Below are 16,881 nucleotides of genomic sequence, written 5' to 3'. Positions count from 1 at the left end.
TTCCTATAATTTTGGCTGGATCAGCATCAGCCATCCATAATAATGCAGGATCTGTTATATCAAGCTTTTACTGTATAAAAGTTTATCATGTTGAGTAATATGGAAAGAATAAGCCTCAATTTAGAAGTCCAAGGATTTTAAACATTTTTGACAAATTCTCAAATTCCAAAAATCTGAGAGAGTTGGCTACTCTACCTTCATTTTAGCACAGAATATTTTAAAATAAAGTATTTAGTGTATTTAAGCCATTCTGCATAAGATAACTGTAGAAAGGTATTGAAAGAGCTATTGCTATAAAACTGAAATTGTATTCTGTAATTGATGAATTCAGTTCTGCTAAAAGCAGAAGAGTAGTTTTTCTAGGTTAAATGTCTGTACATTCATTAAATTTTTCAATTCATTGTAAAACTATTATAGGTCTACACATTTGTATTATTTCATTGTGTTTTACTGTCTATTTCTATATTGAAAATGTTCATGTATTATTGTAGACCTACATAAATCCATTGTGCCTTTAATGGGCCTCAAAAATAAATTTTCCTTCAGCCTTGCAAATCCTATGGCTGACTCTGTTTTGCTTTTTATGAGTAACTTTCATTTAATCACTCAGTATATGTTATATTTAAAGGATCAATGTTATACTTTCTATAGTAATTTTAAATGTCACTTTTAAAGATTTTAATATTTTTATTATTATTATTATTATTATGATGCCCTTATCATATCTTATAGTGTTATTAGTGTATTTATTAATTTTACTAATCTATATATAAATGTGTATTTAAAGCATAATATTGGAAGAACTTGAAAAGCATGAAGATGCATGGCCTTTCTTACTACCTGTAAATACAAAGCAATTTACTACTTATCGAAAAATCATTAAAAAACCAATGGATCTTACAACAATGAAAAATAAATTGGAGGGAGGAATGTAAGTTTAAATATTACATTATTCTTATTAATATATTTTTTTAAAATTATATTTTTGAATAAACACAACAGTCATATAAATGATAAAATGAAGTAGCCATCCATCTTCAATTTTTTATTTAATTTTGACTTACAAATTACATTTACAATTATTCAAGCACAGCACCAAACATACCTAATATTTAATGTATCTGTAAGATTGTAACAGTTTATTTATATTGTGGAAAGCCATCTTGTGATGGTGAGTCTTGTTATTTACATATTGGATGGACACAAAAGGCAAGATGCTGACATACTAACTTAGATATATATAGCATTGTTTACAGATCTGTCAGCCCTGTATAAAAAATCTGAAACTCATTTTTTATTTCATGATTTGCTTCTGATGTATACATAGAGGATTCATTCTAAGGAAAAATATTTTGTTTCCTGTTAAGGGCAGTAAGAATGTTTCTTTTGTAAATTAGCTAATGAAAAAAAAGGTTGTAAAAAAAGTATATTATTTTAAAATGTTTTTACCCCTGAAAATGCTAAAAAAAAAGTTTTACACTTTGTGGCAAGATTAGTGATTGATAGTCTTGTTGGTAATTTTTTGAAATGTTTCTTAGAAAAGAAAAAAGTAAGCAAAACAATCATTTTAAAATGAAAATTTATTATACAGTACTTTCTCAACTTAAATGTTTCAACATATGATATTTTGAACATACAATGGCCAATGTGAGTGAATCATGGGAAAACATTTAGAATTTGAGTTCAAGCTGCTCTGCTGATGCATTAATGATCTTTCTTAAGACTTTTTTGTATATGTCATCTTATATCTTTTTGTCTTTTGCAATATACTCATTATGTCTGCAAAATGCTTTACTGTACCACAATGAGAAACTTAAGATAATATCTAAGCCTGGTAGTTTCGGCAACTGCTTGTGAGTTTGGACTGTTGCAATCAATGATTGCCCAAATGAACATTACATACAATATAATACAATAAGCAACATTACATACTATATAACCTTGCATATAGCCTATTTTTTATTTTTGACTTGTGATTTTCAGAATGTAGCCCATCAAGTCTCTCCTAGACTTGATGGGCTACATTCATATGTACGAGAGGCAGTGAAAAAGTTTCTGGAATTGTGATCCTGCACTGTAGGGCACAAGATATGGCAATGCAGACCTAATCATCTTTCGAAGTAGGCCCCCTCCTACACGGACACACTTGTTCCATTGATCCTGCCACTGTTGAAAGCAGGCGTGGAATGCTTCCTTTGGAATCTTCCAGAGTTGAGCCGTTGTATTTGATATGATGTCTTCCCTGCTTGCGAAACGCATCCCTTTGAGGCCCATTTTAAGAGTAGGGAGCAGCCAAAAGTCACTGGAAGCAAGATCTGGAGAGTAAGGTAACTGGGTGATGGCAGGAATGCTTTTGTTGGTGAAGAATTGCTGCACAACAAGCGATGTGTGACTCGGTGCATTGTCATGATGAGAAACCACTGTCCATGCCACTTGTCGGGCCACTTCCTCATAAACTTGCTGCACGCAGACAGCATCTCTGCAGCAGTTTTCCCCAATTTGCCCATAAATTTGATGTTTACACGCTGCTCAAACTGGGACATTGCACTGAATGATAAGCAGTCATACCCAACAAAGATGCTACAGTAACAACTGTACAAGTTTAAACTTGCATGAGCATTCACACTGCGAATAGATATGCTGTGCTTCCCACCACAGCAATGCATAATCTTATCTTATATCAAATTTTCTAACTGTAGGTCAATTCTGGGAACTTTTTGACTGCCCCTTGTATGTTAATAATAGAAACTGTAAATTAACTAGTTGATTGCCTATTATATGATGAAATATACAAAATACTATTGCAGTCATGCTTGAATGGTTCACTTACCTATTTAACTAATATTTTCAAAGAAAACATAGTTACCTCTTATTACTTTCTGGTATTATAGAAGTATGTTTTTATAAACAATATTTTGGTTGTATACAGTATATTGTTGTTTCTAAGTAAATGATTTTATTTGGATCTATGCAAAATAAGGTTGTTTACTTAGAAACAAGTTTATTCAAGTTAAATTTTATCTAACTTGAAATAACATTTGTAAATACAAATTTTGATTGAAAATAACAGCTAATATTTTCATTTAATAACATAGCTGTTATTTTCAATCAAAATTTGTATTTACAAATTTTATACAAATTTTGATTGAAAATAACAGCTAAAATAAAAGCACCACAATGTAGTTATTATTTGCATTATAATAGAAATTATATCAAAAAATTAAAAAGAAAACCATAAAGTATAAAAAGTAGGCAAATTTAATTGATGGTGATGATGATGAATTCTACTAATAAATGTTTGCTGGAAAGAGTTAAAATGCTTGCTTTTTAATAATGACTATTTTTAATAGGCAGGTAGAACCATACAGCTAATGTTTGCTTAGAATTACATAGTGAATGACATTTGAATACTATTATATTAGATAAATTTAATATTATACAGTAAATTATTTTATATATAATGATTTTAAAAAGTTTTTTCCGTTTTAGGTATAAAACTAGAGATGATGTTGCTGCAGATGCAAGGCTCATCTTTGATAACTGTGAAACTTTTAATGAAGATGATTCACCAGTTGGACAAGCTGGTCACCGAATGAGGGCATTTTTTGAAAGTCGTTGGTTAGAACTTACAAGCACGTGAAGTGAATGTTAAAGTCTATTATGGTTTGCACTACAATGGATATCATGGCCACTATGTGGCTGTTAGCAGCACTTTTAATAAAGGCTGTGCCTGAAAAACACCAATTAAGTGCCTGCTAATATAGTAAAGTCCTCCCTCCTGTGGTACACTGATCATCAATGTGATTTATTACTGCCTGATCATCAGTGATGAGTTACATAAATTAAATGAAAAAAATGCTCAGTACAATGGATTTTTGCCTTTTAGTTCTTTATTTCATCAATCCAGCATGTGTGCACAATACTGCAAATACAATCATTAATGAAGCACTATACTTGCAACATAAAAGGTCATTGTTTCAGCACTTCCATTAATTTGTATATATAAATTTTGTGTCCACATTTAATATGTATTAGAACTAATTTTGAATATTGACAATTCCAGTGCTCAAAATGCATGAAAGATAAATTATGAATTGAAAGACAAATTTCTATTAAAGTAAATATTGAATTTTATTATGATTCCTAAGAGTAGGTATACCACTATTTTGAAAAACAAAATATAAATCTCATATTATTAATTGCTTTCAAATTTTATAGATGATGATGTGCACAAGGTCTCAAATAATGTAAAATAATATAGTTTTTGTTTGAAATACTGTATATCGTCATATATGTGGTTTTTGATTTAAGAATTCTCTCAACAATGCAAATTTGGAAATAGGTGCCTCTCACACTGTTTTGCAGTGCTAAAAACTTACCATTACCAGCCAAAATAACAGTGCATATACCAATGAAAAAAGTACAAAGGTCTTGTACGCTTGACCTATTTTTATACTGGTGTGTGTGTTCATCACTTGCACATGAGAAGTGAAACTAACATTTCACCCAATTATGGCTATTCCATATTTCTGCTCATTGGTGTATTTGCTGTTAGTCAAACTTCCTCTGTGTGGACCAAGAGATTATTTAAGGAATATTATATACATACATATAATATATTAAATGTTCCTCTGTCCTGGGTATGGGTAGCTGATGAATAGACAACTGCAGTAGAATTCCCGCCGACCAAACTGTAAGAGTGTCTTTCAGCTTTTTTGTTGTGGACTATATTTGTAGATAGCATAGCATAGTGACGTATCTGTTGTAAAAGGTGTATGTCTATATATCCAGGGGTATCTAAACACCCTTGTCTAAATTATTTATTAGGAAAATTTCATATTTCATATGGTCCATCTTACAAGGATGCAAAGATTTTGTTGTTGTTGAAGTGGTCAAGTAGAACCACACATCATTATTTAAACTGCAATAATTGCATACATGATTACACAATGTCTTTTTTATAATATAAATAAATATATATATAAATATATATGGCATACTACATAAGTATACCATAAATATATCAATGTATAAATTATATATCAGTATGTATACATACATACTTGCATATATACATAAACATCATGCTTTTTGGACAATTTGATCATACTGAATAATAATTTAAGCTTTCCAGGGAATAGCTTTCATATCAGGTAAAAACAAAGTCATTGAAAAATATATTCATAACTGTTTAATTGCCCTAAGAGAAGATTACAACAGGAAACAGTGTCTGTAAAGTGAAATGTTGTAGCCTTCACCGTATATGTATAATTCTTCATAGTTCTATAATTATATTGTTCTGGCAAAAATCTGTATAGATTTGTTACAGCCAATAAAGCAGACATACACCAAATTAATTTGTATAATGTCACTTTTCATTTCAATTTTTTTTAATTTTGGTAAAAAAAATTCTATTGATAATTAAAGTTCCAATTAATCATGAAACATTTTTATATTTGTTGACAATTATTTTCAAATTTTATTTTTAAAACTTTGTTTTGTAATAGAAATACCAGGTGATTGTAATTAAGGTGTGCTATTCAGTCTGTCTAGAAAGATATTTAACAATCCAAATGCATAAAAATTTGGTATGATGACATTTCAAGACATGGGAAAGACATTTCTAAAAGATAGTGATAAAACTCATTGTTTTGTCCATTTTACACTGCAAGCTACAAACATTATTTGTATAAGACACTCCTGCTATACAGAGATATTAATGATATGGGATACTTCTTAATGTAGTTTTCATTCTGTAGGTGTAAAATCTGAAGCTGATAAATAGTGCATTCAGCAGCCAGTCATAACTTCCTCTGATGCTTCTTACATGCACCGTAATACTGTTTTCAAGGCTACCAAATTTTCAACATATCTTTGATAAACCATACTTTAAATGTCCCTACAATGAAAATCATGGATATTAAGATCCAAAGAATGAAGTAGCCAGGCAGTAGGAAACACATCACTAATTAATCTGTTTTCTTTGAAATGTCATAGGAAGTGTTGGTATACAATATGTGGAAATTCTTCATCTTGAAAGTGGTTGACTCAATGCATTGTTGCTGCTGTTGCAGTTTGAGTAGAGTTAAAAGTGTTGAGTATCTTTTTGTATCTCTGAGCCATCACAGAGCATGTCATAGGTTCATTAGAACTGGCTTCTTTGAAGAAGAATGATCCAAGGATAAATGTAGCTCTGAATCTACACAAGACTAACTTTAAACAAGTGCATTGAAATCTGCTGGAAAACAAATGTGTACTGCCAAGACAGTGCACGAAAAGCCTGCAACATTATTCATTGACTGTTCAAAAGCAGTTATGGCAGCAACTTCAATAGCTTGTAAAATGATAGGTTTGTGCCTCGAGTGAGTTGAACTTCCAGACGTCCAGTTTCAAAGTCAAGTGATCATTCTTGAGAACTTGTGGAGTCAATAATCTTTGACATAAATTCCTACAGCAACAAAATTTCCAAAGTGCAGCCACGACATTGTAGTTGTTTTTATAAAACAAGAAATGCTCGTCTTGGCAAAGCAATGGCTACCATAGCTGATAAGAATGGCATTCAACAGTTGCAATCACTTTTATACTCGGGATGTGGCTTCAGCTTGTATGTTTATGAAAAAGAAATTGCTCTTTTCTTACTTTCAGTGCCAAAAGTGCTTTAGTGGTGAGTTTTGATACTTTTTTCTCAGACACCTTTTGCGATCCCAAAATATCTCTAGGTTATTGTTTCTCAACCATTTTGTCATCGTGTACAGGTAAAATTATGGATTTTACATGCGACTATAAATTATGCTTATACAGGGTGGTTAGAATTAAACTGGCGGTACTCGGATGCGTAGAGCCGGCTCTACTGAATAAGATCGAATCGAGCTCGGTATACATGCAATACAGATCATGGTGAAATTTACGAGGGAAAAATTATTTGAAGTTTTCACTACCAAGAAAAAGTGTGGCCCTATTCATTCGAAAACGTATGTTTCTAGTTGTGGGATTATTGAAAGATCGTGTATATCGAGGGGGGGAGTATATTCCGCTTTGACATGGAGCTGAAGGCCAGCATAGTTCGACGTCTCCCAGATTCCTGAAATGTTACGTGCGGCAGTTGATAACGCGGTTTTACGATTGCAACATACAGTCGACAGAAGGATCGTTGAGCGCGTACTGTAAACCTGTAAAATGTAATTTTGTTCTAATAAAATTTTGTCCACTTATGATTGTCATCTTACAGAGCCAACTTTTTTCCTGGTGGTGAAATTTTCAAGTAATTTTTCTCGTAAATCTCTACCCCATGATCTGCATTGTATATGTACCGAGTTTCATTAGATTCGGTTTAGTACAGCCGGCTGGACGCGTCTGAGTACCGTCAGTTTAACTCTAACCTCTCTGTATATTAGTGGTTCCCAACCGGTGTTCCGTTAGCATCTCCCAAGTGTTCCGCAGATTTAGTCGCAAATCGGAAAGTGTACAATCGTATTCGAGCCGCCGAATATCAAAAAATTAAAATCATAAAATTTTCATAAACTTAAATATATATGTACGACTCGTACTTATGGAGTGTACTACTGTTTCGAATAAGATAAAGGCAATGATAAAAACTGAATGAAATATGTAAAAAACATCAGGCACAAGTTTCCCATTAAAGTTATTTAGGTATATTTTTTCCTGTCTTAGAATTGGCGTTAATAATATGAGTAGAGATTTTGAATTATAACTGCTCAATTCTAATAAAATAACTGATGACAAGCTTATGTATTTCATATTAACTTAAGTAAGTGTTCCGCTAAAGAAAATTGCTCACAAAAGTGTTCCGCATCCTAGAAAAGGTTGGGAACCACTGCTGTATATGCTTATCTAGTACTGTAGGCCTACATATACTCGTCTACAGCAGTTTCTCAATCGCCGGTCCGCGAAAAAATTTACTGATCCTCCAGATTACGACGAGGGTTGTTCAAAAAGTTTCCGAACTTTTTGAATAGAGCTCCAGTTGGTTATTTTTTTAATCCGCTTGGTGGCGTTATGTCCGCGGAAACCTTCCGAGTAACATGTTTCAACCCGTTTGTTGATATGTTGTTTGGGTGATTAGTTACGGCCGTTTATGTGAAGTGGGATTCGGCGAAAAATCGGATCCTCTGAAATGAGCTCTTTGAAGGAGCAACGTTGTTCTGTGAAATTGTGTGAAACTAGAGAAATCTTTCACGGAAACTTTTGAGTTGATTACCAAGGCTTATGGTGAGGATGCAATCTTCACAATGGGTGGGTGAAACATCCCGCCGCCCCCAAAACAACTCGACAAGTTCGCTCAAATGTTATAGTGATGTTGACTTTTTTTTTTCGATGCAAAGGGGGTTGTGCATCGTGAATACCTACCTGCAGGCGAGACAGTCAACACCGAGTAATGCCTGGAAGTTATGAAACGCCTAAGAAACAATCAGGCGAAAACGGTCCGAACTTTGGAGGAGTGGCGAGTAGTTTTTTCACCACGACAACGCGCCGGCTCATTCGTCCCCCAGAACTCGTGAGTTTTTGGCCAAAAACAAGACCGCTGTGCTTCCCCATCCACCCTACTCACCTGACCTGGCCCTATGCGACTTTTTCCTGTTCCCCAAACTAAAAAACACGCTCAAAGGAAAAAGATTTGCCACCATTCCAGAGATAGAAAATAAACGAGGGAGGAGCTTATGAGCATTCCGGAAAAAGTGTCCCAGGACTGTTTCAAAAAGTGGAAACACTTGTGAGATAAGTTTATACGTTGGGGGGGAGACTACTTTGAAGGGGACTCTATTACAAAAAAAAAAAAAAATACTTCACTTACAATTTGTTTGTCAAAGTTCGGGAACTTTTTGAACAACCCTCGTATTTAACTATCCAATCAACCGCGCTAGCATCAGTACGGTAAATATTTTCTAAGGACGAGTAAATTTTTTGGCGGACCGGCGATTAAGAAACACTGCTGTAGACAACACTGAATAAGGATATTTTAAATATAGTCACCTGGTATAAGAATTCAATACATAAAATGTATGTATTTTTATATCAATTATGTTATTAGTTTGTTATCTTTATTTAAATTATTTTTTCTCACTAGAATGAAACTTCCTGCACTGTGCACTGGAGAAACTTCATATTATACCTAGTACATCGTTGCCAACAGCTAACTTTAAGAGTTCTGGAAATTACTCTTATCTCAAAAGTGATTTTTCATTGGATCAATCTATTTTCACACCCAAATATTTTCTAGTTATTCGTTTTCCCGACAAACTCCAGACTAAAATTTTTAGTGTTAAATTCTAAAACAATTATGTATTGTTTGACATTTTCTTTTACATTGTAAAATTAATGCATTTCAATGAAAATTTATGATACACTATATCCAGTGGTGATATTCAGCGGTGATATTCGCACAGGTTCGGCCGAACCCGTTGTTAAAATTTTCAGTTTTCCGAACCTTGTTAAGCACACGGAACATTGCTCAGTGGTTTTGTTTTTTTTAAAAATATATATTAAAATATACGTATTATACTCTGTAATACTACTAAACTAAAGCCTTATACCCCGTTCGCACCGAGCATTTCAATTTCTATTGTGAGCAAGGTCGGGGACTATGTCTTGGTGCGATCTCTCTCGACCGAAACGAGGTTTAATCGCGATCGATTCAAGAGAGTTCTATATAAATAAATCGATTCAAATATAAACTAGATCCAGTCATAAGAGAGATCCCACAATCCCACGCGCGCGAAATAATACAAGATGGCCGTGGAACACGTGTCGGGCTATGGACAGCGAAATAAAAAGGATATTGTATCACGAAAGATGATGACATCTGTTTACTATGAGTAGTGCCATTCGGGGTGAAAAATTTCTCTGCCTAAAAATTAAAAAAAGGTCGACAGCACTAATATACTATTGTTACCAGGGCTCGTTACGTTCCAAATACGCCACTGATTAGATGTATCGCAAGAAAAGGTATTGTATTTATTTCTAGCCAAAACTTCCATTTCGTTTGTCGGTGATTGTCAGGGAAAAATTTTCTGCTAGCAAACCCTTTGTTAAATATTTCGAATATCACCACTGACTATATCTATTACTCGTCTTAAATGACATATTGATATCAATAGAGTTTATCGAAGTGAGTAGGCCTATATGGTAAATATAACTTTGTAAATTATATTTACCATATACCCTACCCCTACCCAAAAGAATAATAACAGAAAGCCTTACTATTACTAATTGAATTTTGACTGTAATTATAAATATATAATATTTAAAAAAAAAATTACAATCACATTGCACTAATTTTATACATTAAGAAAATACCGACAGTATAAAGAATGTAATACAACTACTGTATTCCTATTACAGTCAAACCTGTTTTTATGCGCTCTTTTTATGTGCGATTTTTTTAATGCGAATTTTTAATTTGTGCGGTATAGTTGGCGACTAGTCTCGTGCGATTCGTCATGTCTTACGTTGACTTATTATAGCTAAATAAACTTATTATAGCATAAATGCACTTATTATAGTAATATTATTGCAGGAATATGCGAAAAATGAAATAATTTACTTTTTAAGTCAACAAAACACCACCTGGACAAAAATATGTAAAACAGACGATAGACCAGACGATGCAGTCAAGTGCTGACATCTGTTGTCAATAAATTCTATTTCGTACGGTTTTGAGTTATTTTCTATGTGAGACTTTTTTTATGCGGTCCCTGTTGACCGCATAAAAAAATATTTTTTAATTGTGTCGCGAAAACTATTATTTACAGCCATTCGTGAAGTTTCGTGAGATTTTTTTTAATGCGTTTTTTTTAATGCGGTCCCTATCCCCCGCATAAAAACAGGTTTGACTGTATTTTATTTCACTGCGTTTATAGCGACGGGTATGAACATGCGTGTATGACGTGTACAGTACATACATGAGCAATTTACAAGTTCCAACTTGATGTGTACGTGCTGGGGGTCGGACCCCCCTTTAATACTACCGCGACCCCCACATTGAGAAACGCTGGTATAAGTCAACGCAACACGTGGACGATTTGCGAAGGGAGGATTCCTCTCGGAGGACTTTTTATGGGAAACTAACCCCTGTTTAAGTGTTAGATACGTGAAGTAACCTCAGAAAACACTCTGCCACTGGTGAACCTCTTCAGTTCTCTTTCCGAAAACCGCTGAGCTTGTGCGTAGGCATGCACAAATTTATCACGAAATGTTCAGAAAATTTGTGTGTGTGTGTGAATTCCAACAGGCGAGTAGCTTACAAGAAGTCTGTTTTAGGTGACTGAAGATACAGGAAATCCTTGTTAGTTCGAAATTCAAGGGACGAAATAATCGCGACTTCGAATTATTGAGTTTATAATTTTCTGACTTACATATTTCTGCAATATGCCAAATGTCATGTAACTTTTGTAATTTATTAAGCAAACGGAATATGAATACCTACACACAACGCTATTTTCGTTAATTAAAAATTAATAATAATGTATAAATGTAAAGATAAACAGCACGGGTTGCTAGATAGGTTTTATAAAAAGTGAAGTAGAATTCCTCGAAATGTAGCCCAAATTATTTTTAAAGTCATGAAACTATAATACTCAGAGTCAATGGATTATCTGGTCTCCGAATGCCTATGGTTTCACTCTTAAAATTAGAGGTAATAAACAACTTTGCCGATATGTATGCAGCAATCGTTTGGGCTCTTGGTTTGTTTATATCCTATGCTGAAAAGCATTGTATCCGTGTAAAGTAAATGTTATATCAGTAAGCAACTGTATTTTACAGAGCTAATCCTCCTATTATTCTTATTTAATACAAGTTAGCTTAAATGAATAAAAACTAATAATACATACATGCGTAAAAATTAATTTTATATAAACTTTGTTTTATATAGTAAAGATTATATTTAAAAAGCGACGGAAAAATTCAGTTTATCTAAATAATTTTGAATCACGAAATTTTCATTACTTTATACGTCAGTCAAGTAAATAAGCATTAAAAACATGTATCTATTTAAATTATTTTTAAAGGTTTTAAATTATTAAGTTCATTTTAATTTCAAGTCATTTACTAAATAAAAAAGTTCAAACGTTTAAAAATTAAAATTTTGTCATCTTTTATCATCATAATTGGGTGTAATTTGTAATAACTAGACAAACTATAAAAAGTTTTATTATTGTACAGAAAATTATTAACATAATAAAAATTTTGAAACATTATAAGCATTGTTACGTAGACATAACATTTCATTGGATATATTTTTCTAATAATTTCAATTTATATTTTGTTTATGTTGAGATTGAACATTTTTGTTGCATCAAACAAATAAGATGTGATGAAAATGGATTAAATTATTTTTCATCTTTGATTTGATAAATACTTTTGAAGCTGAAGTGAAAAATTGCATTAAAACAATTTTAAGTTTTATGACTTTTATAATGAAGTTTATGCAAAACACATGTAAGTGTTAATACAATCTCTATTATGAGTAACATCTTTAAAATTATTTACATTTTTGTGATAATTTTTTTTATTTCACAGAAAGTTTTTGTAAAACATTAAATATTCAGAACATTTTTTTACATTTATGAATTTCTACATTTTGTTGACATTGTTTATTTTTTATTAATTCTTTACAATAGAGAAAAAATTTATTAAAATTGACAAAAATGGTCAAAGCCATGGCTTTTTTTTTACTATACCTATGCCAAACTTGAAATTTTTTATAATTTTTGATTTTCTTTTACTGGTGAACTATTTATTATTTCACGTGTAAAAAATGTATACGTTAATATGAGTTGTATATGTTGTCACACTTCTGTCACTGCCATTACAAGTACTGGGTAGTTGATCATTGCTTTCGACATATTTAGGAAAAGCAAGCCCAATACCTTAAAAACAAAACGAAAAATCAAATATGTAACACGTGCATTCGTTACTGTAAAACACGTGATCTACGAGAGATCAAGTTGTTTCTTCTTGGAGACAACTGCAGTTTTTCTTTCCGATGGACATCGCTTTTGAGGCACTTTAATACTTAGATGGACGATTGGGAAATTTAGATGGAAAAGCATCCGGAATCGGTGCCCATCTATCGCGCGCAATCTGCACTAATTGGGTATCAATTGGGTGGCCGAATGATTTTATTAAAAATTGATCCTCAAAATGCTCGTTACATATACGAGCCTTTGCGGTTAATTTCTTATTTCACGTGAAACGAATCTTCTCTAGCGTTCCAAACGATTTTTCGGCACTCTTAAAAAACGCCTTTTATCGTCTTTTTCACTAGGATATTCGGAATTGCACCCGGAAACAAAGCACGTTGGCATGTTTGCTAATGACTAAATGAGTAAAATCTAAATAACTAAATGCCTTAGCGATTAAATGCTTATTAATTAATGCATTTAGTTATTTTGATGTGCCACAAGCATAAAATGGTTGCGGAACACTGCTCTACTGTATAGACTAAGCAGAACAAACTTTGGTTTATACTTGCTAATTTCTAATTCGGATCTTCCCTGCTGGAATAGCCATTCCATATAAATGTCTTAAAAATTGAATATATCTGAAACAAAAGAATTTATATAGATTGACATGAATTTTTAGGAACACAGCAATTTAAAAAGAATCTCTCTCTCATTAAATAAACTTACCTTTATGAGCTGAAACAAAGTAAGCTATTCTAACGTACTGTTTACCAGTTAAAAACTGGCCTGCTTATGAGGTTTATTCCATCTAAAAAGGTAAAAAAAATTACTCACCACTGACTGTTTTGTAGGTACAAACTTGTCTCGATGAATCGCAGATATCAATTTCTGCCGTAAAACTTCATCTGAAGGGAAACTAAAAGCACTAACTTTTGGTCCTGTTGCATAGTTCCCTTAGGGTTGAAGTTTACTATCTGGGACCATCATCGTCACTACCTAACCTAACGCGTTCACGCGATAAAATAACCTAACTTATTTTAAAATACTATCGAGTGCAACTACATAATTAAGACTACAAATATAAATAAATGGTTAAATTTACCTATGATGGACAAAATGGCGGCTCGTCTCCGATTCCAGCAAACAGAAGAAAGGAAACATGGGGACACGTTCTAACCTAACCTATTCGACGGCCGGATGGCCGAGCGGTAAAGGTGGCAGCCTACCGCTCTGGGGGACCCGGGATCGAATCCGAACGGGTCGAATAATCCCCAGGAATTTTTCGGGGGGTGGTCCGTTCGGATATGTCGGGCCCCGTCCCTCACCACCCGGTCGCCCCATTGTGGGCCTGGCCGAACCCATAATGGGCCTACTAAAAAGAGGCCCTCTTAGTGACCACAGGGCAGAAAGAGTTAAAAAAACCTAACCTATTCTAATAATTTGGTTGGTAATAATTATGGTAATTTATTAGAATAGGTTAAGTTAGAACGTGCGTCCCCACTGTTTCCTTTCTTGTTTGCTGAAACCGACCATTTCTTATCGCACCTGTACTCGAGATTCCGGAAGGACGGCCATGATGATCCCGGATAGTAAACTTCAACCAGTGTTACCAACTTTTCGTTCATAAATGTCGCTATATTTTAAAATAACAGTCGCTGATTTCGCCACAGATATTTTAAAAAGTCGCTACTCAAACAAATTTTCTAGTCGTCAAAAGGCTTTATTACAAAACAAATTTATTGATACGTGTACAACTTTTTTCTTGTATTGTAATAGTTGTGTTAAAAAACAATTAAAAAAAAATAATCGAATTGTTAACAACACGAACGATATATAATTATAATATTAATTTTTTCATTTGTTATATAAGTTTTAAAACAAACAAACAGACTTCAATCAGAGTCGCTTTCGTCTTCCAACGACGACTGTTTCTCAATGTCAGCCTCTCTTATTTTAAACAAATAAATAGTTTTGTTGATTTTTTAAAAATGTTCTTGAGTAATTTCGTAATTAGTACAACACGAATTTGTATTATTTAACTGTTTTAGTTCTTAACAATGCCGAAGTTAATTTAACTCCAAGACGATTTTTTTTTTTTTTTTTTTTTTTTGTTTTAATGTCAGCCAACATTGAAAATACTCGTTCCACATTAACGTTTCCATGCGGAATAATTAAGACACTTTGTTTAAAAACATTATACAGGTAGCACAAATACTCTTCGTTGAAATTTTTAATTTCTGCTATTTGGGTCCATAAATCACAAGTATTTTCAGCGACTTCAAATTTTAAATAAAGTTTAATTTTTTTGTATTCATTTTCAAGTGTGTCGACATTAATGTCAATTTTCATAATTTCAGTAATTTGTTTTAAATCGCATATTTTATTGGCATTAAAAATATTGTTTTTATTCAAAAAATTAAATTTTTATAAAAAGGTTTCCAATCGGAAGTCTTTTAAACGCTTCACTAACTGCTTTTTGGTAAAAAAACTTTAGACATTTCAAAATTAAGTAAAACTGAAAACGAATTATTTAATCATTAATTATCTTCGATAGGCAATAGATTATGTGGATTATATACATCCAGAGTTTCAATATTATCATAAGCCGATAATACTTTGTTTTATAAAATTAGAGGCTAATAGTTTAACTCTTTAAATCCGTTCCCGCTCGGTTGAGTTCATTTTCATTTAGGAGTGATATCGAATGTCAATCCGTTATGTTTATACATTATAAAAATCTTTGTTTTGTATATATTTTTTATATAAATTAAATATTGTGTTGTTGAATGAAATGTTCTCTCTTTACACTTTTTTCCGACCTCTTTTCGTTTAATCATTTTTATATTAATCTTATTTTATAATATACAGGATGGGCCAACGAAAACGAAACGGCAGAGTGTTCGTGTTCGTCCAAGCAAATCGCTCTGACAGGTCGATTTTATTCTCGAGGAGGCATGTTTTGCAATAAAGTTTTTGCGATTCTGAATACAACAGACAACAAAAAATTTTTAGAAACTCTGTTTAGTTATTACAAAATGAATAACATTTTTTTCGAAATAAATGTTTGTTTAGTTAATATTCAGATTCGCAAAAACTTTATTGCGTAAGATGTCCCCTCGAGAATAAAATCGACCTGTCCGAGCGATTTGCTTGGACGAACACTCTGCCGTTTCGTTTTCGTTGGCCCACCCTGTATTATTTATCGTTATAATGCAAATTACTTTTTATCGTTAATTATGTTATTAAAATGTACGCGAAAACGAATATATTTTTTACGATATATTTATAAACTTTTATAAGAATGCCTGCACGCCTTTTATAACCTCGGGACTAAGATTTTATTCGGGAGTTACCACGTTTTCAATTTAGCAATTTGAAAAATTTCCCGGGCAGATTTATTTTTGTTACAAAAAATGTTACTTTTACAAATTTTTAGCTCTGCACACCGTAATTCTAATTCTAGATTTTTCTACAGTTTTGTCTATCGTAATAATACTAGTAGTTGCCTGAGAGCGCTATAAAGTAGAGAAAAGTCTGTAAATTTTGAGAAATAAAAATTTACTTTTATAGTTTTCAAAATAAAAAATTCGAAAGTCGCTATTTTTGGCTGATTTGTTTGCAGTCGTCGGTACGTCGCTACGTTCCTCTAAAAGTTGCTATTGTGACGACAAGTCGCTACGGTTGGTAACACTGACTTCAACCAACCTTTGCAAGCTGGTACACAAGACTTTCGAGGCATATCGTTTATACTGAAAGAAATAATAAATCCAGTTCGAAGAACAAAAGACTGAAAAACTGTGTTCGATACGATCAGCTTGGAAGTGGTCGTTAGAAAGGATCGCTAGTAGTGACGTCACACGAGATTGCTGAAAGCGTTTGGAGGCTTTATTCCTAGGTGGCGTTGCTTGCAGTCGGTGACCAGATGTAAAGTACTATTTTTAGTATCTTAGGAAACCTA

At 32.8% G+C, this 16,881-nt stretch overlaps 1 protein-coding gene across 1 annotated transcript in view; it reads left to right on the top strand.

Annotated features, from left to right (window-relative positions):
* The window catches only part of LOC136979051 (bromodomain adjacent to zinc finger domain protein 2B-like), a 280,166-nt gene extending 274,813 nt beyond the window's left edge, over positions 1–5,353 (top strand). Inside the window, 2 exon segments of the mRNA XM_067274949.1 lie at positions 788–931; positions 3,490–5,353. Of these exon segments, the coding sequence (XP_067131050.1) occupies positions 788–931; positions 3,490–3,640 (295 nt within the window). The 3' untranslated portion in view covers positions 3,641–5,353.
* The last annotated feature ends 11,528 nt before the right edge of the window (positions 5,354–16,881 follow it).

Source organism: Centruroides vittatus, unplaced genomic scaffold (assembly GCF_030686945.1).
Source record: "Centruroides vittatus isolate TY-2023 unplaced genomic scaffold, ASM3068694v2 contig_575, whole genome shotgun sequence".
NCBI classification, from domain to species: domain Eukaryota; kingdom Metazoa; phylum Arthropoda; class Arachnida; order Scorpiones; family Buthidae; genus Centruroides; species Centruroides vittatus.
The sequence above is the reverse complement of the archived record's forward strand: the minus strand, read 5'-3'. Positions and strand labels throughout refer to the sequence as shown.